Here is a 23,447-nt window from a genome sequence, read left to right on the forward strand (position 1 = left end):
TAGAGATGACTGATGAACTTTGATTTATTTGGTATGGATCTTTTTTTAAGTTCTTTGTAGCTTGTACAACTCCTTTTTATCCTGGAAACTATTGCTGATTATGTCTGCAGGCTACCTTTACTGGTTTCCAATGCGTATGCATTTTGAGAGTGGGGTAGAACAAAGTAAGTACCTTGGGAATAACTCTTTAAGAAAGTCACGATGGGGAAAATTGTGTCTGAAGCCTTTGGTTGTAAACTGTGCTTCCATACTGTGTCCGTGTCAGGTGATTTCTCTGGTAGAGACCCTGAATCCTGGTTACATTGTTGCCATATTGCATGACCGTGACATGTCGTGCAAAAATTCTGTGTTTTGTGGACTGGAAGTGATGCTGCTTGCCTTACAGAGACAGCCTGTAGATGAATATTTTGTTAGGTCTCCTCACTGACACTGGTGTGATCATCTTTCCAGTTTTGTTCCTGTTCTACTAACTGCGGTTTTAGGAGCATCCTCCGCTAATTCTCCTCATCAACTCCAAAATAAACGGGCAAAACTTGCAACTTGTTTTTGTGACACCTCTTTGAAGAAACTAAAATTGTTCATTAAAGCTATGTTGTGGGTAACAACCCCCACAAAAAAACTACAGCAAACTTGAGACTTCTGAACTTAGCACATTCTGACTGAAGGAATACCTTTATGGACAATGATCTTCTTGCTTTTGAAGGTAGTTTTACCAGAGTGATGTCAGTTATTTCCAAGTGAGTTTTTGTGTGCTCTTCTGAGAGATCTTTTCCATAATATTGTGAATATTTCAACTGGTGACTTGCTCTGGCCTGGATGTTAGAAAAAAGGATGCTTGTGAAGGGTTAGAGTGAATAGGTTAGTCTTCAATGCCTTTCCTGTTATCCAGTATTACAGCTTAACACTTTTTGAGGTTTCTTGTCAGTGCCGTGCATTTTTTTGGGATTGTTGTTTGTGTGTTAAGTGATTTTAAAAGTAATTATGTGAGTAAAGACTTGTGTGGATTGTGATACAGTATATGATCAATAGTAGCTGTAATAAAAATACTCTCATAACATCCATAATGATAACCATTTTTGCTCAGGTGTGAAAACTGATTTAAGAGAAAGTTATTTGGATACCCATGCATTGAGGAATGTGTCTGGGGAGATGAGGATGGGCAGAAGAGAGGATACATGAAAGTGTTAAATTGGTACTTAAAGAAAAATTAATACAGGCTGCCAGGAAAAACTTGCCAGCCTCTAAAAGAAAAGGCAGAAGTAACTTGAGTGGAAAATCCTCACTGATTATTTTTTCTGTCTTCATCTTGCAGCTGATTGTAATGCCGTTCTTAAAGCTCTACAGCCCATTTTTCAGGAGCAGGGAATGACAGAAACAGTTCATAACTGGGAAGACCATGGTTATTTAGTAACCTACATCAAAAAAAATGGCAGGTGAGTGGATTTTCTTTTGTCTCCACTGTTCTTCCTTAAAATATTTTTCTCCCTCTCTTGGACCTCCTGTACTGTTGACAGGGCAACCTTTCCTTTTATCAGCCTTGTATATGAAGTAGTTATGATGAAGCAGAATGTTGTTTCTAATCTGGACTATGTCATCTTGCAGTTTGGATATCAGAAAGTTAACTGGTCAGTTAACTGGTCAGTCTGGTCTGTACCATAGAATGGTGCCTTGGTCTCAGCAGTAGTCCTTCCAGATGCAGGACAGCTCAAGTCAGTTCAATGTATTTGTCATTTTTCTGACCATTAAATGTCTAAACATGTTGGAGTCTAACCTTAGCATGTGAACAATGAGGGCTTTGTCTGTCTGTATTTACATGCCCTTATATGCTTCAAATTCTCAAGCAGCTTCTGAAGTAATTAACAGCATGATAAGGGTGGTTGGTGTCATTAGTGAAACAAAAGCTCAGTCTGCTGGCACAAACTGTTAAACTAAACTGCATTCACTTTATTTCCTGATGCTGCTTCACAGTGTGAGGGTTTAGTTGATTATGGTATACATTAATCTGGTCCATTTTATAAGTAACTACTATGATTTTATTGCACTTCATTTCTTTATGGTTATTCAGTTACCTGTTCTTGACATAATTGTGGCAGTTGCTGCTTTGAAGTTGCTTGGTTTTTGCTGGTTGGATTTGTTATGTTTGGTGGTTTGTTTGATTGGAATTTTTGGGGGGGGTTTTGGGATCCAAACTGAGGTAACAAGTAAGTGAATATGGGTATTTCTATGTTTATCATTCTCAATTGTGCTCTGTGGAGTTTTTAGTATATTTCAGTTAGCTTTTCAAATGTGGCACTGGCTTTTTCTGCTCAAAATTATTTGGTTTTTATAGTTGATGTGCCTAGAAAAAACTGTTAGTTGTATCTTGCTTTTGTACAGCCTTGTTTAGTCTGTCTTTAGTTACATGTGCTTTTTTTTATTCTTCCTGAATAATTTGATCAACATTGCAGTTCTCGTAACCTTTTGTCTCTGAGTTGCAGAAAAGATAGTGAAGTAATTTTCTACTCTGGTTCTATCCTTCCTTTCTATTGTGTTAAGCTTTCTTATAATTCTCATAAAAAGATAATATCAAGGTTCTAGAAACTCCGTAGAATTGAAAGATAATATACCTAAAAGTTAAAAGGTTGGTTATATTTGATTACATGGCCTCATGTTGCTTTCTTGCATTTCCTTGAGTTTTAGAGAGACATGACATACAAATTCTCAAATTGGGTTTTCTTTTTGTGACTTCATCTGATCATTCCCCTTAAGATGACAGCCTCTTCTAAAGGAGCAGTTTCAGAGTTAAATTGCCCGTCTCTTGATGTGTTCCAGGAACTTCCTAGGAAAGTCTTTTGTTGCATAACTTTTCCAGGAGATAAGTGAACTGGCACCTGGAAGCATCTCTGAGAAAGGTTCTTAAAAAAACCTAAGTTTTAAAATACCTGGCTTGATTGCTCTTGTTACACTCTCAACTGAACATGTGTACAGGAGAACTTACTGTGAGTTTTGGAGCCTCACCAGTTTTGTTTCCTCTGGTTATAGAAAAAGCCTGAATACTTTTTTTTTTGAAGGTAGCCCTAAACAGAATATTTCTGCTAGTGTAGTTTGTATTTGTTTGATATAGTTTCAGTTAACTTAAACAATGAGGTTGTAAAGCCATAAAACCTAACAGACTGGACAGTTAAAAAACCTTGCAAAACAAACATATTTCACAAGTTGTAAGAATGAACTGATGAGCATATGCAGGATTTCATACTGGCTAAATGGGCTTTATTTTAATTAATTCCAGCAAGTTTGTCTGCACTTTATCTTAGTGCCCTAAAGTATCATACGTTTTTAGTTAGCATAAAAATATTGCTTGGCACAACTAGGAAGAAAGTAGCCAGGGCATGCAGATTTTTCCTCTTTTTTCAGGGAGTGTGCCTCATTTCCAGCTGCAGCTTGTGGTAAAACTTGGAAAAACAGAATTGTGATGAAGGGGAAGGTATGTCATGAGCAGTTGTTGTAAGGATGGCTGGCTGCAACTTGTCACAAGTTCCTACAAGGGAGAGACGGAGTGGATGCTCTAAGGGCTTTGTGAGCATGTGCACACAAACATGTTTTCAGCCAGCCAAAGGTGACTGAGCCATTGCAAGAGAGAGATGTGCAGTTCATGTAACAAGCTGGGTACTAATCCCTGGGAAAAATATTTGAGATGAGATAGTAATATGTTTCTAAACAGTGTCTACACTCCAGAGTTTGCCGAGATAACCCCCACAGCCTGCAGGGTACCCCATGCTGCAGTCTGTGGAACTGTGGGCACTGCTGTTGACAAAGCTGCCATGTGAGCAGCCCCATGGAGGGCTGGGCTGGTTGAGTGAATTGGAGCTGATTTGGGGATTAAGACATGCTTTCCTGTTGTCATTACCAAAGCAACAGATTCCTGTTCTCTTTTGTCCAAAGCTGAGCGAGCAAGTGTCAATGTGGCAGCTCTACCTGGTCCATTTACTTTGTGGTTTGTTTTGACAAAGAACCTAATTTGAGGTAGATTCAGTGTAGACATTTACTAACCGGGTTGTCAACACAAGGCTCTGGAGTGGTGCAGGGAATGGCTCACTTGAGCCACTCAAGTTCTCTGAAGTGGTGGGGATGGATGCATTCCTCTCTGCTCTTTGCTAGCCCCCTTGCCCAAACATGGCTTGGGGAACCAGTAGCATGTGCTGGAGTGGAGCTCTGCCTTGAGTTTTGAGGCCCCTGCAGTCTTGCTTTTCTGAGCTGTGTGTTTTTAGATTCTTTGTAGAATGGTTTGTAGGGTCACATTAAGCAGCATGCTTTTACTGAAATGTCACTATCTTGGACTAAACAGTTAAAAGGAGGTTTAAAACATATGAAGCTTTTATCTTATTTAATGTATATGTGACTTTGTACAGAGTCATAGTGCCCAGTATATTTCAACAGACTGAGAAGTGTTACTGCATCTAAGTTAAGGAGAAAAATCAGTGAAGCTAATCTTTGGAAATTGATATCTTTTCAATTAATACTTTGTTAGTCTCATTACTGCTTGTGGGCGAGTAGGCTTTTATTATACTGCATAGAGCTATGAGACTTTTCCTTGTGCATCTATGCTCCTTCTTTTGTCATGTTCCACCTTGAAGTTCTTCAAAAACCTCCAAAACTTGAGTCATTGTTTCTACAGTAGAAGAGTGTCTTTTTTAAAAGCTTTGACCTCCCCTATACACATATCCATTTTTAACTTTGTGTCTGAACTGTTTAGAGAAGTATAATCCTACTGGCATTTGATTTCACTGTTCACAGCAGTGCGAACTTTACCCAGTTGAATTTGGTTTGTATGTCACAAAGATGCTGATGAATATGTTAACACTGTGGAGGGAGAGGGGAGTGTGTTTACTTCTTTTTCTTTGTTTGTCTTTTGCTCACCACTGTGTATGCTAGACAGTGTTTTTTAAAGGAGCAGGATGAACATTCCTCAGCTCTTTGTTTCAGGCTAAAGTGTTGTAGTTGCCTATGGAGTGACCCAGAGTGTAAAAATGGGCTGAAGAATAGGAAGCAGTTGGTAGGAATCAGCAACAGCTACCATGGTAGCTTTTCATTGGTTCAATTTTCTTATTTTGTAAAAACGGAACTGGACTAATGGTATAATGAAGAAATGGGATTGCTTAGCTCCTTAACATCCCTCAAGTACTTTGTAATTAAGATGAAGAACACTTTTATAAAAGAGTATGTTTCACTAAAACAATGTCATGCCATTTCTCAAAATTTTACATTTTCCCAATATAAGCAATTTTTTTAATTCTCTCATTGAGTAGTTTGACAGGTGTATGTGTATAGTGACAAGCTGTTTTTGAACTACCTGAAATATTCTGTTTTATAGTGATTCAAAGTTAGTCAGCAGATAAAAACTTTGGGTAAAGAGGAGTTTGTGGGTACCTGTCTGTCTATCCAGCTTTATTCTCTGTGTGTGGTTGTTTGGGAAATCATTTCTTGGGTATGTGGGATTACAATGTTTCATACTCTGCAGTACAAGTAACTAAGGTTGTGTGATACATTTTTTGGTTAGAATATATTGGTCTCTGCTTCCTAACTCTGTTTTCAGCAGTTACTTTTTGATTTATGCAGTTTGGAATTATTTGTTGACACCTTGATGTTTTCTGATGTTCAGGTGCTAAGGTGCAGGACTCAATAGAATTTTCTGTAGCTGACACCTATTTGCACACAAGCACAAAGAGCTTGAGTGCTGCCTTGGAGGATGTGACAGATACGCAGGTGCAGCAACAAGTGGAGTGTTCTTACAGTGGGGGCTGCTTTTTTTCCCCTTGCTACTTTTATGAAATTACATGCAAGCACACACCAAAAGTGTGGCAGGGGGCTTGTTTCTTAAAACAAGTATTATATTTTTCAGAAAGATGAGACAGGAGGGGCTAATTTTGAAGCAGACTTGATTTCTTCTCTCATTTGTGTTCTAAAGTAATTTTTCCTGTATTTTCATAGGTAGAAAATGGAAACTATTCTCATTGTTTTAAAGAACCCTCTTCCACATATTAGAAGAGCTGCTGCTGATAAAAACCTTTGTTCATACATGTTCTGCCAAGCAGACAAATGTAAAGTGACAAAAGCCAGCACAGCCTTTGCTGTTTGCTGACTGAAGCTAGTAACTCTTTTGTGAGTTCAGCTTAGGCCTACCACTACTGCCTTAATACTGGACTGTTCGCTTTTTTGAGTACACTTGTACTATTGTCTGTCTGCTTAAATCTTTATAGGCATTTTAGCTTACTTTAGGTGTCTGTTTCTATCCAGACAACTTATAGAAGGTATAACAAACCTGAACCTGTATTATTGTTGAGAATTTTGAATTTCATTCAAGGTGGGATTTGTTTTGTTTTTACCATAAACTAGCTGAGAATATTAGCCAGAAACTTGGAACTTGAATTTTTATCCCATTTTTGTCCCCTGCAGGCTTGCTGCCTGCTTTTTATCTCTTACCCCTTGCCCCAGGCATCAGGACCCTGCTATTCTGCCAGAGGGGACAATTGGATGAAATGGTTGGTTCTGCAGTGCTGTTGTCTCTGTATTCTAATGTTGTCATATCACTTACAAATCTGAAGCTGTGTGACTGTATTTTCAGAGCTGCTCTCCTCTCTGCCTCTTGCCTCCCACCTCAAAGCAGGAGCAGGAACATCCCCTTCTGAGGCTCTCATGGAGTCACAAGGGAAGTGAAGGTGTCAGCTGTCAAATCTTAGGACAGCTATATGATTCTTGTAGGAAATTAAAAGAATTTAAAAGAACACGAGTCATGGGGCAGTCAATCTGTTGCTTATTTGTGCCAACAACTCCCAGAATATGGAAATAAACTGATAAAAAGTTTTTCTAACAGTGAAAATATTTGACACCGTGCCAGTTTTCAGGGAAACAAATGACAGATCTCTTATGAACTGCTTGTACATATTTGTCTGTAATGCCACAGCTGTGAAGGCCTGTGGACTTTACCCTTTTCACTGTGAATGGTCATGTCCAAAACCTGCTGGAGTGACCAGTACTTCCATCTAAGTTCTGCTCTTTTGTCTTTCTTTCCTTTTAAAAAAACCTCAAACCCTCATGTGGACAGAATCCTGATAGTCTTTTGTGTTCTGTAACCAAAAACCTGTGTGGGAGGACACCTAGTGGGGAAGCTCTGGCATGGAGGGTGAGCTGCTCCGAGGCGGTGACGATCTGTGGGTTCTGCGTGTGTGTAGGAAATAGAAACTTGCCTTTTCTTCCTGGGGGCAGGACCTGTCTGCAGAGTCCTGAGCAAAGACTCAAACTGTCTAAACCCATCGTCAGAAGAGAACTGGGTGACAGTAGTAATGCGTGAGAACTGCAGATCACTGCTGTTCCGAGACCAGCAAGGTGTTTTTATTCTTGAATTGCTTCAGTCAGTTTCGTAACTTGATTGCTACCAGAAGTTATCTTCAGATAACAGAGAACAGTCAGGGTTTATCTCTGACTGCAGCTGGGGGCTGAAGGTCCCAGCACCATGGAGGAGGTGGTGTTCCTGTTGAGGCTGACAGTTTGCAAAAGGAGCTCTGGAAGAGACAAAAAAGGTGGGAGTCATGGGGAGATGAAAGATCATATAAACTTCGTCACAACAAGAGTTGGTTTGTGTTTTCCTGTGGGGCTAAGTGGGATGATAAGAGCAGACAGGCAAAGAATGGAGCATTCAGGGAATGATACAGCTTTATCTGAGGTTTCTGTGTTGTGCTAGTGCATTTCTATCCCTGAATACCCTTCTTTCTTTATTCAGCTCTTCCTGTTCCCATCCCCTCTTCTGTGCTTTTTTTCCAGTGTATGTTTTTTTTCTCTACTTCCTTTATGTAATCCCCTTGCAGCCTTTCTGTTTTTTTGTCTTTTCCCCTCCCTAGAATGGGAAGGATATTGCCTCTACTACACTGTTTTCATGTGTCTTTCCCCACTGAATGTGATCAGTATGTCCAAATAGTTACTATAAAAAAACCCACCAGAACGAAAAACCCCAAACAAACAAAAAACCCCACACCAACGCCAACCACCCTGCCTGGAAAACAAAAGAGACACATCCCCAGAAGTGAAAAGGAAAATATAGGGGAAGGAAAGTGTCCAGCTGTTTTCTTACAGCTTGTTTTCAATTAAAAAACCCAAACAAATACACCTGTTCCAGCAGGCCTTATAGACTAGCAAGCCCTGTATTCTCATTGAATGTTGTTATGGCTTAAACACCCTGTTTCACTGCCTTGCTTCCTACTGGTTTTATTAGTTGTTTAGTGATAGGCAAGTTCTTGCAGCTTTGTTTGCTCTTTGTGGCTTGCAGAGGAAGACTTGAGCTGGCACAGCCAACAGTTACAGATGCTGGGGAAAAATATATTCATTCTGAATTTTAATCTAACTTGTTTTAGATTTTCTTTTCTTACTCTGATTTTTGGTAATAAATTTGTCATCACTGTGTGTTGTAGTTTTGCCAATTTGAGAATTCACCCTCATGGATTAGTGCTGGTGGATCTGCAGAGCTACAGTGATGACATGAAAGGAAGAGAAGAAGTTGATCAGGTACGAGTGTTGCTTCTTTTACTAGGATTACCTCACTGTATGGGGGAGCCCCTTTTTTTCAGGTCTGGATGCTCACAGATGAGGAACAGTAGCACCTGTTGAAGTTGCACACACATGAGTGCATGATTGCACACACTCTCTTGCAAGTACTGGTCCTTGTGTTCTTTGTAAAAGATGTAAAGATACAGTAGCCTTGGTGTGGGCTTGGGTCTCTTCAGCTACCCAGGGCACTGAGGGAGGACATGAGATGCTCAGTATGCAAGCTGGTGTATTAGTGTGAGACTTCTTTGTATTCTCTCTTCTGAGAGTTGGGGAGCCTCCATACTCAATCTTTTGCCCCATGGAAAAAAAGAACTTCATCTTCCCTGGCATGAAGGCCCTAGGCATTGAATATTGCAGGGAAAAAGGCCACTGCTGTAGGAGGAACTTTAAGTGGTTCTCATGTTCCCTCTTTGGCTGTGTTGTCCTGGAGAACAGCTAAATGCAGTAATGGCAACTGCTGAAATGTGCATATTCTTGCTAGTAACAAGGCTGGGGAGGCCAGCTCATGGGCTTCTTGTGTTACATTTCAAAGCCTTTTCATAGCAGGTGCTATGTTTTATTGACTTCCAGGTAGACTGATTTAACAGGTATTTTGCATTAAGTGCTGATCTACAAATTCTACCTCTCCTTTGCTATTTTTTGCAGCTTCTAAACAAAGTAGAAGAAAGAATGAAAGAATTGTTTCATGGTAACATAAAAAGGGTGAAACGGTAAGTTTGTACCTCTACTTTTGTATGTGGCTTGTCTGCATAGCTACTAAAGATAATAAGCAAGTTATGATTTGCTGTAATGCGATGAATAGCCTGGAGTGTGAAGGTATGGATGGGATTTTTTTTTAGCTACTTGCAGTGATTGCATGAAATATTGAGAGAATGCAGTGTGGAAGCAGGAGCAGAGTGCTCTGAAAGGGCTGGGCAGCCAGGGGTGGCTGAGGAATAGGCCAGGGCATAAGCTGTAGCCTATGGGCCACATCCCACAGCTCATGGAGGCGGTGAGCTGATGATGGTGACCAGGATCAGACCCAGCCCTGTGACTGCCAGGCAGCTCTGAGCCTGAGCTGGGTGTCAGGGATTGGCAAAAGGCTTGGGCAGGTGGGGATAGAGCTGCAATACAGCTCTGGCACAGGGACCAAGGGGTGAGGATTAGAGCTAAAATGGAGCTCAAGCCCATAGAGGAGACTTTGCCCTGACAAGGTTTCCTGCAGCTCTTTCTCGTATCTCTGCCTCTGCTGTGCCTCATGGTGCTCACTGTGGGCATATGTGATTTAGGGACCTGCCAAGAAGATAGATATGCTTTGTAGCAAATTTTTATAATTTAGCTTAAGGATGGAGACTTTGCAAGCCCTTTGTCCATTTGGATTAGTTGAATTCAAGGCTATGTGTTAAAATTTAAGGACTCAAATTGAAGCTCATGGTCTGGTGCTGAAATAACTTTCATACTGAATGTGGCTTGTTGTCTTCATGGTGGCTGTCTGGCAGTGATTAATACCTTGAAGCCAGGGAGCACTTACTGTAGGCCTGCACATGGTAGAAAGCGCAGCAGATAGTTGAGGAACATAAAAGTGAAAATGTGTCAGGAAAAGTAAAAAGCAAGTGTGAAATCAGCAAGGCTCTGTCAAGCCAGGGAGCAAACTACAAAATAAGAAAATAGTTGGGGAGTACTGTGGCTGAAAGTAGATCTGAAGGTTATGAGACCACAAATAAAATGGTAATAATTTAAAAAGTGGTATTATACTTGCATATTGTTATTTCTGTTTTACAGTTGTATGTGAAAGAGTAGTTATCTTGTTACGTCAACCCGGTAAAGTCTCATAAAAGGTGCACAGTGGATGAAAATAGATGGTCTTGCGTCTGTGCTTATGGAGGAGAAGCTTTCTGAGGCTGTTTTGATGCTGAAATGATAGAGGGAGTTTGTGGAATCGCTGTGATAGGAATTTCTTAAAAATAGGTCAGGACAACATCTGTGTGGAGGGTCTAGATCTTTTGGTTACCTTAGTAGAGGAAGGTGAACCTCCTAGAACAGTGCATCTGGCATAGATCTTGTCACATGCTCCTCAGTGTCTTTTTTTGCTTGTTTTCGGTTTGTGTGGGGTTTTTTTGGTGGGGGGAGGTTCTTTTTAATTTGTTTTGCATCGTTTTGGTGTCAGCTGCACACATGCAGCTGCAGTAGGATGGATGTAGCTGAAGTTTTCCCTGCATTTTTGTTGTTGTAAGATAAGGTTGCTCTTGCTCCTGCCGTGTGCCGCCATCTGGCGTCTCGCTGAGGGTAGGAAGTTTTTCTGGAATGTTGATTGGGAATCACTAGGGAATTTAAAAGAAGCTTGCCTGTGTCTGGTCTGCTGCAGCCTTCTGGAAAAAAAAGTCCTTTTAATTCCTTGAAGTGTGTGTGGGAGATCTGACGAACTCTGTGCCTGCACATTTTGCCTAAACTCAATCCCTTTTGATTGTTTGCTGTCATTTCAAAGATAGTTTGTCTTTCCAGGTGAAATGCTGGTTTGAACCAAGGTGCATCTCTATGGAATTAGAAAAAAAAGCCTAATACCCACAAACAGCAGACGCAAAACAATCTTAGGAGATGCTTGAACACTTTTTAGAAGTAATTCAGACTATTGACTGATATCAAGGATTGTGTTTATGTGTACTGCAGGCTCACCCAGCTCAGTCTGAAATACTGTAATAGTTCTTTTGTTGTTTCTCTGTGTATTACAATGTGTCTCAGTATAGCTTCAGAGTGAGACCCACTTAATCTCCGAGAAATGGCATTCTTAACTGAAAATCGAAGAGGTTTTGTCATGTTTTTTTGCTCGCATTCTGTTTTTGTATTGTATCATTTTCTAGTCGTGAGCTGATTCTTCTACAGAGGCTTGTACATTATGTAAATTCTGCCTCTCAGAATAGAGAGAAATTCACAGGTACATTGTAGAAGTTGTACATAAAGAAGAGCTGTGTATATTATCTGTCCCTTAGCAAGTTATGTATATTCAACGTGTGACTGGTAGATTTCTTGTATCTGTTAAGTGCTAAATGTGACAAGTTTTTTTAGATTCCTCTTGTAAATATTATTTATTATGGTGAACCCATAGTATGTTTAAAGTGGATTTTTTTAAAAAACAAATATCCCAAATTTTTGTTATCTTCTTTCATATTATTTTTTCTAGGTTGCCAGCCATTTTGAGAGGAGGTGTCATTGATAGATACTGGCCCACAGCTGATGGGCGCCTGGTGGAGTATGACATAGATGAAGTTGTTTATGATGAAGATTCACCTTTTCAGAATATTAAAATTTTGCATTCAAAACAATTTGGGAATATTCTTATTCTCAGTGGGGATGTTAGTAAGTATCATCTCATTTAAGGATCTGTGGCATGAAAATGTCAGACGTGTTGTTTTCTATCCTGCTGTGGCAGTTTTAATGGATGTCTAAGGGTCGTGGTTCAGATGCTGGAAACTATGCTTGTGCACGTACACACATATCTGTTCTTGTATACTAAGGATGTTAATCAGGCTGACCTATGTAAAATCTAGAGTTAAAAAAAAATTGTTTTTCCTGAGTTAGTATCTTTGCTGCAGAAAGTGGCCTGGGAGAATATAAGACGTTCTATAGCAGAGCTTGCTTTACTCCATTCTTTTATACAAGCTATTCTGTTTGTTACTAGTCCAACCTTCTGAGAGCTTCTCTTTGACGGTAAAACAAGCTACTTTGTCAGTCTTCAAAACACAGTGGAGTTCTAAAGAAATATGAAGTGGGACCTGATGTGTGTGTATAATCCTGCTCCCTTGAATCTGAGGGAATTTCCTGCTTGGTGAGCTGTAAGACACCTGTATCTCAAACCATTTATTTAGTTTTATTGGTGAACATCTTTTGACACTTCAAAATAATAGAACTTGAACTCTTAAGTTAATTGAAATAGCGACCCAGTCTTTATATGAGGGTTTTTATATGTGGTGCCTTGTGCCTGCTGACCTTTATTTTTGAATGTGAACTTAGGAGAAGGTGGGCTACTGTTCTTTAAAGCTGGATATTGCTGTTTGCTGGAAAATCTAGGCAATGAAAGGACTGTGCTTTGTAAAATCTTAGTTCTTATGTTGAAAAGGACTGACTCTGGTAAATGAAGGACGTTGCTTCCCAGGGACAGAATACCTGTGTTCACTCTAATGACCAGAATAATTAAGAAATTGAAAAACAGCTTCTTGAAATCTTTGGAAGTACCTCTAACAATTCAATTACCTTTCTGCAACTGTCAAGCTGGCTTCTGTGGAGATGGCAGCTGAAAAGTGCTGTTATTGATTTCATTAGCAAGGTATTTTCTAATCCAGATAGAATTGTATTAGAAATCATCAAATTGGGTACTCAGTACTTCTAGCCAGAAATTTTCAGAGTTTAATATGGAGATGAGATTCTGCTTGAACACTATGACAATGTGCCTTGTAGAAAGGGAAATATGTCATTACTTATTTCCCATCCATGGGATTTTGAAGTGATGCTTTGTCTCATTTTGTTATTGTGTACTCGTAAGTGAGGTGGTGATTGCCAGGCAGAAGGACAGGATATGCCACTATGTGCTGCTGCACAAAGCCTGGCCCTTGTACAGATCTGTTGTTGTAGCTTGGGAGTGTTACTGCTTGCTTTGAAGCTAATGCTGGCAGTAGGCAAGCTGCAGGGCCCTTCAGCCACCTGGATGTTAAAGGTCATGTTTGTTTCTGTGCAGGGATCCCCTGGTGTGCATCTAAGTTGCTCTTTTTAGCTGGGGTCCACAATGGATTTTCAAAAATTTCCAGATCTGTCTCTTGCAGGATGAGTCTGAGATAAAAACCCATTGAAGTATCAAGTGTGAGCATCAATTTACAAAGACTGATGGTTTTGCTCTGCTGCTTTTTGTTTTGGCACACAGTACTTCCTAGTGCTGAGGTGGGCATTGTTGGGTTCATGTGGAGAACTGAAAAAATCCTGTGTGGGATTCTGAGAAGAATCTCATTACTTGGACTGTCTCTGAGAGCCAGGTTATTTCTGTAGGTGTTCTTGCTTTGGTCTGTATTGTATTACCTCTGGATTAATACCAGTTAATGAGAATTACTGAAGATTTAATATTTCTGTCCAATTCTTTCTTCCATTCAGATCTGGCAGAAAGTGACCTGGCATATACTCAAGCCATAATGGGCAGTGGAAAGGAAGATTACACTGGGAAAGAAGTGCTAATCCTAGGAGGTGGTGATGGAGGTATACTATATGAGATAGTCAAACTGAAGCCAAAGATGGTTACTATGGTAGAGATATCCTTTTACAAATGGCCCATCATTCATATCAACCTGAGCTTTCTGCTGATACCTTAGCACTGAGCACAGTTACCTGTCAGGTCTCAACATTTGCATGAGGAGATAGGGTCTGAAATGAAATCTGTTTTTGTGAGCCTAGAGACCTAGTGACTACATCCTTGTGCATCATTATGCAACACCTGCTTTCAGGTTCCCAATCCATACCAAAACTCTGAAGTAGCAGTTAACATAAGGCTGGAAAGGAATGCCTCAGTCATCAGACTGATGCTTTCTCTAATAACAGAAGACGAGTCTTCTGTTTGTGCTTTGGGCTCACTTCTGTCTTCCTGAGTTCATCTGTTTTCCTAAAGAAAACTATAAAAAATAGTACCTAGGAGCAAAAAAATTTAATCAATACGAATGTCAGGACTTGGTGAACTGTATTGATAAATTGGCCAACTTTTTTAAAAATACCAATACAAATCAAACTTTCAACATCCATATAGTTTGTAATGTAAACCAATGGTAGCCATATGAAATATTGTTCATCCTAGGTTTTGGGATCCCTTTGCTATGACTAAAAATAATTGTTTTAAAAATGAAGGTTAAAATCTTAACCTAGTTTAACTTCATGGAGTTTTCAATAGTCTTACAGTTCACATTTCAGGCTTTCACCATAATGATAACCGAAGGTATCAAAAATACTGGTTAAAACCAAAAATCAACACTTTGTAATCACCTAATTGAATCTATAGGCTAGTACAAAAGGTTGGCTATTGCAGTATATATACTAATAGACACATCTAATTATTTTTTTGTGAATGCCTCTTTGAGAACTTGTTTCTGAAGAAGTAGAATCTCTTACCTCTATTATTTCTGGAATGTATTATGCCTTGACAAGCTTGAAACATTGACCAAATGGTGATTGACGGGTGTAGAAAACACATGCGTAAAACGTGCGGAGATGTCTTAGACAATCTGAAAGGAGAGTGCTACCAGGTAATGCTTTGTTTTTCTTTCATTACAAATTATTTCAAGTACATGTAGACCTAGTCTGGAAGACTGCTATGGCAAAGTTTTGGGGACAAGTCTTCTGACTCAAGTTTGAGAAGCTTTTTCTCCTTTTGTATGACACTTGTATATTTTGTTAACTGGAGTTTGTTTTGGAAGTATTTTAACTCTGTCTTCAGACTCCTAAAATTAATTGTATGTGTATCTTTTGAGGAATGTGAGATAGGAGAATGTTTGCTATAACTTAGAAATGAAGAGAGCATAGCAGTAAGAATGTTGTATTTAACATCATTCCTTATGTTGTTAAAAAGGTAGAAGAAATGTGTATTTTAGTTGCTCTATGCTGTTGAAAGTATTTGAATTTATAGTATGCATTTAATAATTATTTTTAACATGCAGGCAAAATCCCAAAATAGTAGTATTACACTACTATTATATTAAAAATAAAAGCTCCCAACAAATGTCATGCATCCTTGCAGCTGAGGTCTTTATGCTGCATCTGACAGCACTTAAAAATGAGCCCAGTTGTAGTTTGACATGTTTCTGTTTTCATTACTGGCCCTTAGATATTGTCAGATATTAACTTACAGGAGTGAGCTAATAAAAACGTACAAAAAGTTTACAGGGAAGTCACATGCTACTCTGTGGAAATCAGTAGCCCTTCAAATACCTAATTTAACTTATGTTGGATCTTCTAACTGTTGTCAGCATTTGGTAGGAAGAGCAGTGGTCACAGATCTAGGAGTTTCAGTCCTGGAATGCTTGTGTTTTCATTGTTATAATTCCTACAAAGTTCCTCCTTTCTATATGATGTAAGAGGTTGAAAGTGGAGCCTAAAATTAAACGTGTATTTAATTTTGTAGTTTTTCTGTCTTAAGTTCTGTGAATCCGCATTTGTTCCTCTTACCTGGTTAGTTTAGGGTATTTTTAGGACTAGCAACAATATATCATTCTTACAGGTTCTAATTGAAGACTGTATTCCTGTACTGAAGAGGTATGCCAAAGAAGGAAGAATGTTTGATTATGTAATTAATGATCTGACAGCTGTTCCAATCTCCACATCTCCAGAAGAAGGTAAATCTTCTAATTTATTTACTTAAACTTCTGAGAATTTTCAACATTTCTGCCCTTCTGCTGCATAGTAATCTGCAGCATAATGCTTTCATTTTTTTTCCATTCAAAAAGCAAATCTGAGCAAAAAGACATCTGTTGTTTTTCTTTTTTGAGTATTAGAGAAGACCAGCAAGTGCCTAGTACTCTTTTAAATCTCTTATTCCAGAATAATATAAACTTATGTAGTTCTTGAGAAGTATTTGGAGTTCATACTCCAGTAAGTTTTCCTCACTGCATAATTTATTGGAAACTTCGAGAGAATTCCTGTGAAGAAAAACAATACTCCTGCCATCATTGCCATTGTCTATGGTTTGCATTTGGTTTTTTTAATCCAGGCTTTTTTTTTTATTTTTGAAAACTTTTCAAGTCTTGAATATGTAATAAGTAAACAAGCCGAAAGTGTGCTGTTCTGTTTTTCAATCATTCCCCATATGCAGATTCCACATGGGAATTTCTACGGTTGATTCTTGACCTCTCAATGAAAGTCCTGAAGCAAGATGGAAAATACTTCACACAGGTATGATACTTGGATGTAATAAAATACTGTGTTATATCTACTGCAATTTGCATATTTTCAGTTACAAAAAGGACAAAAGTTACTAAAAATCTACTTGAAGCTGGTTTTCTCCTTTAATGACTTATCAGGCATTTTGCATGAAAGTTAGGATTTGCTAATTGACTTGTCTTTTTTCGTTATTTCAGCTGAAGACGTAGTGCTTTTGTCTGGAGTTTAGAAGCACAATTTTAAGACTCAGCAAGGCATACTGCAGAATATTGCAGCTAAACAATTCTTTGAAAAGCAGAGCAGATGTACTTCATGAAGAAATACATGGATTTTAAGCTAATGTTTCTGAGTGTAGATCATGGAAATTGGTCAGTCATTAAGGTGTAAGAGTTTGACATAGGTGCAGTGGGATGAGAAAATTAGTATAGCCACCTCATAGATAATAGAATTGTGGTATAGCAATTGTGGTATTCAGCAGAAAATACTTCAGGTAATCCTGAATTTGGAATGCCACAAAGTTGTACGCAATTGTACAAGAATGTGACAGGAGCCAGCAGATGGTTCAGTGAAGTCTAAGTCTCTGAAGTTGTATTTCTTTTGTCCTGCTCATAAACTAGTCTTCTGATGTGTGGAGAATCTAAGTACTGTGTTTTAGAGTAATATCCTTAAGCTCTGAAATATATAGAAATTGTTTTACTGTAAAATTGTGCTGGTTTATAAAGAAATGCAAAACTTGTGGGATGACATTTTTGGCAATTCTAATGTGCTGCTCTGTTTTAAAATGCTGTGGTTGTATGGGCAAGAAAATTTATCTTGTAGTTGAAATATATGATTAATGTGGTTTTACCACAGTGTAAATTTTAATTTCTGTCAGGCATTTCTGTCCTGTTAATAGTGGAAATATTTGTGGCAGACTTTGATATTAAAAGGACACTAAATATTTTGGAAACAGCAAATGGTTGTGTTGCAGTTGCTGTACTTGTAGCATACACAGTGACACTAGCTTGCCTTATTGGAATGAAGGTAAAGGTATGTCTGGGGACAGGTCTTGTTGGACTTGTACAGAAGGACTCTTGAGAGGAAGCTTGTGCTGAAGGCTGAAATGATGGCTGTGCTGCAGCCAGAGGGCAGGGGGGTTGTTCTGTGTCAGCTGGAAGCAGCTGAGGTGGAGACTGATGCAGCTCCTTGTTTTTTCCTCATGGGAGGAGATAAGTCAGCTCTCCAGCATATGCTTGCACAGAAAGGACAGCAATCCTGAACCAGCCCTGGTGGGTTTTAACTGTTGTGAAACTATGCAGTGTTATATTTTGTGGTCCCAAAGCAAGAAGGTGGTACATGGCAGGATGGGAAAGAAACAATATTAAAATTGGTGTGGCTTAAAATTAGACTTAGGACTAATGGGTAGCCAGTGCAAGGACTAGAGTATAGAAGCAGCGTTCTCTAGCAGTCTAGTCTTCCTGAAGATGTTGAAAAAAAGACAGTTAATACTGGGGCAGACAGCAGTCAGAGCTTTTGATACATCAGTATATCATTTGATGGTTCTTGTAGCCACTTCCCAGCTGGGCCTGAAAAAACAAAGTAGTGCTCTGTGAAAACGGAATAACCCTCTCTATTGTGTTTGTGTGGCCAGGTTTTGGTAGTGGGGGGGGGGTGTGGGAAGGGCTCCCCATGTTCAACAGAGCCCATGCCAGCTAGCTCCAGGATGGCCCTGCTCCTGGCCGAGGCTGAGCCCATCAGTGACTGTGGTAGTGCTTCTGGGATAAGGTTTTTGAAGGGCCAAAAGTTGCTGCACAACAGCAGTTGCAGCCGGAGAGAGAAGTGAGAATGTGTGAGAGAAACAGCTCTGCAGACTCCAAGGTCACTGAAGAAGGAGGGGCAGGAGATGTTCCAGGTACCAGTGCAGAGATTCCCCTGCAGCCCATGATGAGCACCATGGTGTAGCAGGCTGTGCTCCTGCAGCCCATGGAGCTCCACAGGGAGGCAGAGATCCTCCTGCAGCCCCTGGAGGACCCCACAGTGGAGCATGTGGGTTGCCTGGAGGAGGCTGTGATGCTATGGGAAGCCCACACTCTAAAGCAGGCTTCCTGGCAGAAGTTGTGACCCTGCAGGGGACCCATGCTGGAGCAATTAATGAAAAACTGCAGCCCATGGAAAGACTCACATTGGAGAAGTTCATAGGAGGACTGTCTCCACATTGGAGCAGAGCAGAGTGTGAGGAGGAAGGAGCAGCAGAAATAACATGGCATGAACTGACCACAATCCCCATCCCCCATCAGTGGAGTGGGGAAGAGGTAGAGAATTTGTGAGTAAAGTTCACTGTGGGGAGAAAAGAGGGGTAGGGGAAGGTGGTGTTAAAATTTGGGTTTATTTCTTATTACCCCACTCTGATTTGATGAGGAAATGGAGTTTATTACCCAAGTCAGGTCTGTTTGCCTGTGGTGGTAACTGGTGAGTGTTCTCTCCCTGTCTGTACCTCAGCCCATGAGCCTTTTGCAGTATTTTCTCTCCTCTGTCCAGTTGAACAGGGGAGAGACAGTGAGTTTTTTGTGGGCACCTGGTGCCTCCAGCCAGGGTCAACCCACCACACCTTGGACAACTCAACAGTCTGGTTCCTAGGGTGAACAGACTATTTGGATGTTTTAAATAAAATCACCTGTCTATAACTTTGTTTAAATTACTTAAATTTAAATTCAGTTAAAGTAACTAAAGCTGGCTACTTGGAGGATTGGTTAGGCTGTAGACAGAAGTTCATACATGGCCACTACCAACTTCAGCAGCTTAGTCACACATTGGGAACTCATAAAAGATTTTGAATGCTCAGTTGTGTTTGCTGCTAAATGCCACAGGTTTTAGTTCTGTGTATTAACATTGGGGATTTAGGTTGCTTTTGGTCCAACTATCTACTTCCGGGGTGCTTATGTTACATATCAGGCCTTGCTTAAGAAATCGTGTGCCTTTTAAGGCAGTTGTTTTTTAAATGCAGGACTCCTTGTGCCCCCCAGCACCTTCTTTGCAATTTGATTCTCTAAAGCAAAAAATATTAAATATCATCAAGAAAAGTGACTGAGGGAATGTCCACTTACTTGTTAGAGCCTCATCTTTGTTATGATGAGGAAATGTCTCATAGGAAAAATGCATCAAAAGGATTGTTGTCCTGGTGACTACTAGCCAGCAATTAGTGTCTCTTCTGCCTTGGCATTATGTTGTAGTAACACTGAAAATTCCTGTCCTTTGTAGTCTGCTCCTTGCACTCTGAACAGAATCATGTGCTTCTAGTTAGGATGTCATGTGTTTCAATGCCGAAGAAATCCTTTACCCAAAAGTGGAATTGTGTTCACAGAATTGCCATCCTTTACCATACTGTATTGCTGCCTGTCTATCTAAATGCCCCTGCTGGGGAAAATAAAGGGAAATGCTCATCACCTCTTCATGGAGCTCTGCACAAGTTTTGGAGAATGTTCTGATCTGCACGTGAATTGTCAGCAGGCAGTGTCTCGTACTGTCTAACTCCAGATGGATATCATTTATCTGAGATTATAAAAAGAGTTATTTCTGGCATGCTGCTCTTAACGCACCTGGTGGTTCCCTCGGGATTCCTTCCTCGGTGATTCTCAAGGTGTTCTTCAAATGCTGCTGCAGAATGTCCTGTCACCACTAGGTGGAGGCAGGTAACTGCTATTGCCTGGCAGTTTAACATTCATAGAGATTCTGCCTGTGAAAGGTTTTTCAGACTATTTATTTGTATTCCTAGGGGATATAAGAACTTATGTGGCAAATTTTGAGATGCAGGAGGGACTTCTTCCTTTTTTTCAGCTCTGGAAAAATATAAAAGGGCCGTTAATGGATGTCATTCTCTTCTGCCTAAAGTTTGTCTGAATGTGTTTGGGGGAAAATGCCTCCATGCTTTCTTTGTGCAAATAGTAATCACAGCTTAGAACAAAAACTTCTATGAGTAGCAGCCATGCTTTACACACCCTTGCTTTTCTAGCTGCATCATCCATATTAAGTGTTGCAGCCAACACAGGATCTGCAGAGAGAGACATGAGCTTTAGGACCCTTAGCCTGCAGAACTTGGAAACCTGTCTTTAGGTTTAAGACTTGAAACTTGTTTGTGAAAACTTTTAAACATAATTCCACTACTCTGAGGTTCAATAGCATGCTCTTAGTTCCATTCTTATTCTTCTTCTGAAGCTGGTGCTTTGAAGTGTTTTATGATATGATATGAAGACATGTCTGTGAGGTGCTTAGTATTATGTTCCCCAAGGAGAGACAGTTAGAGGTACAGGCTCCCAGCCATCACAGTGGGGAGAAATGGGAGTTGATGAGGATGTAAGACCCTGACGTGTCCCGAGGTCCACTTTCATCTCTAAATACCTTCCCAGCAATTTGTTTCTGAACACATTAAGTGTTTTTACAGTACTGGACTTCTTAGAATTGTGATTTTTAGATGGCCCAAGTGATTCCTTTCTAGTGAGTAGATATCAGCGTGATATGTGGTTAATGTTTTTCTGAACCATCACTCTTGTGCCTTCAGAGAAGTACATGAGGATTGTCCCAAGAGCTGTGAAACCATGCTCTATCAGATGCTGAGACTGGTTGTAAGGTTGTCTCTGAGTGGCAGTGGATTATGTGTAGCTAAGAAAATGCCTTTTTCTGTGCTAAGTTTTTGTTGTTCTGTTGATCTAATTTTTGAGGTTGAGAAGGCTATCATTTTCAGTCTGTTTATGTAGTAGAACCTTTAAAAATACCTCTGAACAGGAATTTGTGACTTCCTGGTTGGGGTCACTCAGCCCAGGCAGGATAGAAACTCAGACCACTCACAGGTTCCAGTAAACAGCTCTGACCCTGGTGTAAGGGATCATGTGTCTCCCACACGAACATGTGGCCCTTCACTAAGCTGTCTTTTCCTGGGCACTCTCTTATACAGCCCTCTAAATGTCCAGACAATCATCACGTTGCTCCATAGTTAGACTCCTTTTTTTGGCTGCTGTGTGGGCTTTCTAATTAGCACTTCCAATGAGGGAGCAAGATTCTCCATGATTGAACCATGAAAGGAGGCTGGAAGAATCACTTACATTATCACTATGTAAGCTTCTGTGATTTCTTGGTAGTTTGAGAGAGTTTAAGGAACAGTCATTTTCATTCCTTTTGTTACTGAGAGTTCAGTCAGTGGAGGTACTTTCAGCTGAGTTTGCGTCTGTTATTTCCTTGACAGCCCTCCATGTCCCCCAGAATCAAAGCCTAGCTTAGATGGGTTTTGTTTGTTCGTTTGTCTGTTTCACTGCTTATTAGTCACTCTGAAGTGAGAAAGGATAAAACACAACCTTGGCCATGGCAATCCTGGCCCATCATTATGGAATAAAAACAGAAACTCATGCTAAAAATGAAAATTAAACTTTTCTGGCGTACCGTCACAGACAAAGGTGTCCAGTGACAATGACACATAAGAAATGTAAGTTATGAGAAATCAAGACATGTAAGAAATGGGTAAATAAGGAAAAGGGACCTTTTCACCTGCTTTCAACTCATTAGTTTACTTTCTGAGGGTTGGAGGAAGCACAGTGGCCTAAGTTCAGCCTGTAACCAGTTGATGGACACATTAGCTTTATAGATGGGCAGAGTTAACTGGAACTTAGTGTTAAACCATTTTTTTGCCACTTATTTTAAGGAATGTTTTTTGTCTGTCTAGAACTGTACCTCTTATTTAAATTTGTTGTGCATTGACCTGTAGAAACCTAAAAACTAAGCCCATGGAACTACAGAATTTATGCTTTGTGGCAGCCCAGGAAAATGGATGTTAGGAGATGGGCATGAGCTGTTGAAGTGAGTGCAAGCACTGAGCAGACTCAGGATGCGGAGGCTGTGAAACAGTTCAGGAGTCATCTATCTTAAGCAAAGTCTTAGAGATTAAGATTTGTTAATCTGAAAGTTAAAACTGCCTCAAGTACTTTTTTGTTTGAAAGATGCATCTTAAGGGGTAAAAAAAAATTCATGATTCTCCTAGTTCTTACCTGTCAAATTGTTTGACATGAAACAGAGATTAAGTGAGGGGGGCTGGACAGAAGAGTCTGGTAGGGGGTTTTGTATATCTTGAAAGTTTGGCTGAACCCTGTGGGAGAAAAAAGTAATTTTGCTTTTTGAAAACGTGCAATTGGTGAGTCATCTGCTTTAAACCTTATTAACAGCATTCAGTATTAGCTATTGTTTGAGTTATGTGGTGTCTGTTCAGAACAAACAATGCATTGCTCTGCCATACAACTCTTCATTAGGCAGTGGAAGTTAAAGTGAACAGGTTATTGGACACATCTCTGCATTGCGTTCTAGGCTTGGTTCCCTGTGGCTTTTTAGTGATACTGGAACATCTAAGTGTGATTAATAGTGTTAACTGTAGTCTTGGTTAATAAAGCAGGTCGTGTTTTAAGGAAAGGTGCTAATAATAGTGATTTTTCAATAAGTTTATTGAAATAAGCCTTAAGTTTTGTAGCTTTGATTTTTGGAGTGCTTAACTTTGTGTTGAGTAAAGCCAGATAATTACAAAAACAACTATGCAGATCTATAAAGTCCTGTAGTGGTTCTCCAGAAGAAGAAGGTTGATAGAAGAGCCAGGTGAGTTGTCTGAACCTTTAGGCAAGATCTTGATTTGGAGATTAGGGAATTGTGAGTTTGAAAAATAAAAATTGTTTCTTGGCCTGTTCATTGTTCCTGTAGTTTGTTTTCCATGGAGTCTGCAGTGATTTGTCCCTTGCTAGAAAGGGGAAAATGAAGAAGTACTGAAGCAACAGTCTTGGGAAACTGGTTACTCTTCTATCATTCTGTATCCTATTCAACTTCCTGTGTAATAGTGGTGTGCTCTGTAAATTACCTAGCAGTGTTCCTATTTAAGATTCAAATTACACACACAGGTTGTTTTTTAGCTTTCTTTTGCATTCAGTCTGATGTTGAAACAAAATGATATGTTTGGTAAAGGGCAACTGAACCAAAAAAAACCC

At 39.8% G+C, this 23,447-nt stretch overlaps 1 protein-coding gene across 2 annotated transcripts in view; it reads left to right on the forward strand.

Moving 5' to 3' along the window:
- Positions 1-23,447, forward strand: part of SMS (spermine synthase) — a 40,498-nt gene that overhangs the window by 12,028 nt on the left and 5,023 nt on the right. Inside the window, exons 2-10 of one of the 2 annotated variants that reach the window (XM_066176942.1) lie at positions 1,313-1,433; positions 8,442-8,535; positions 9,223-9,287; positions 11,735-11,910; positions 13,693-13,847; positions 14,739-14,828; positions 15,800-15,914; positions 16,391-16,470; positions 16,656-17,408. In XM_066176942.1, the coding sequence (XP_066033039.1) occupies positions 1,313-1,433; positions 8,442-8,535; positions 9,223-9,287; positions 11,735-11,910; positions 13,693-13,847; positions 14,739-14,828; positions 15,800-15,914; positions 16,391-16,470; positions 16,656-16,667 (908 nt within the window). In that variant the 3' untranslated portion in view covers positions 16,668-17,408. Of the gene's footprint in view, positions 1-1,312; positions 1,434-8,441; positions 8,536-9,222; positions 9,288-11,734; positions 11,911-13,692; positions 13,848-14,738; positions 14,829-15,799; positions 15,915-16,390; positions 16,471-16,655; positions 17,409-23,447 lie in introns of those variants that run through there. The other variant, XM_066176941.1, reaches the window with a different exon arrangement.

The sequence above is a fragment of the Chamaea fasciata genome, unplaced genomic scaffold, assembly GCF_029207755.1.
Source record: "Chamaea fasciata isolate MVZ Bird 193981 ecotype frontalis unplaced genomic scaffold, bChaFas1.0.hap1 SCAF_2, whole genome shotgun sequence".
Taxonomy (NCBI): Eukaryota; Metazoa; Chordata; class Aves; order Passeriformes; family Sylviidae; genus Chamaea; species Chamaea fasciata.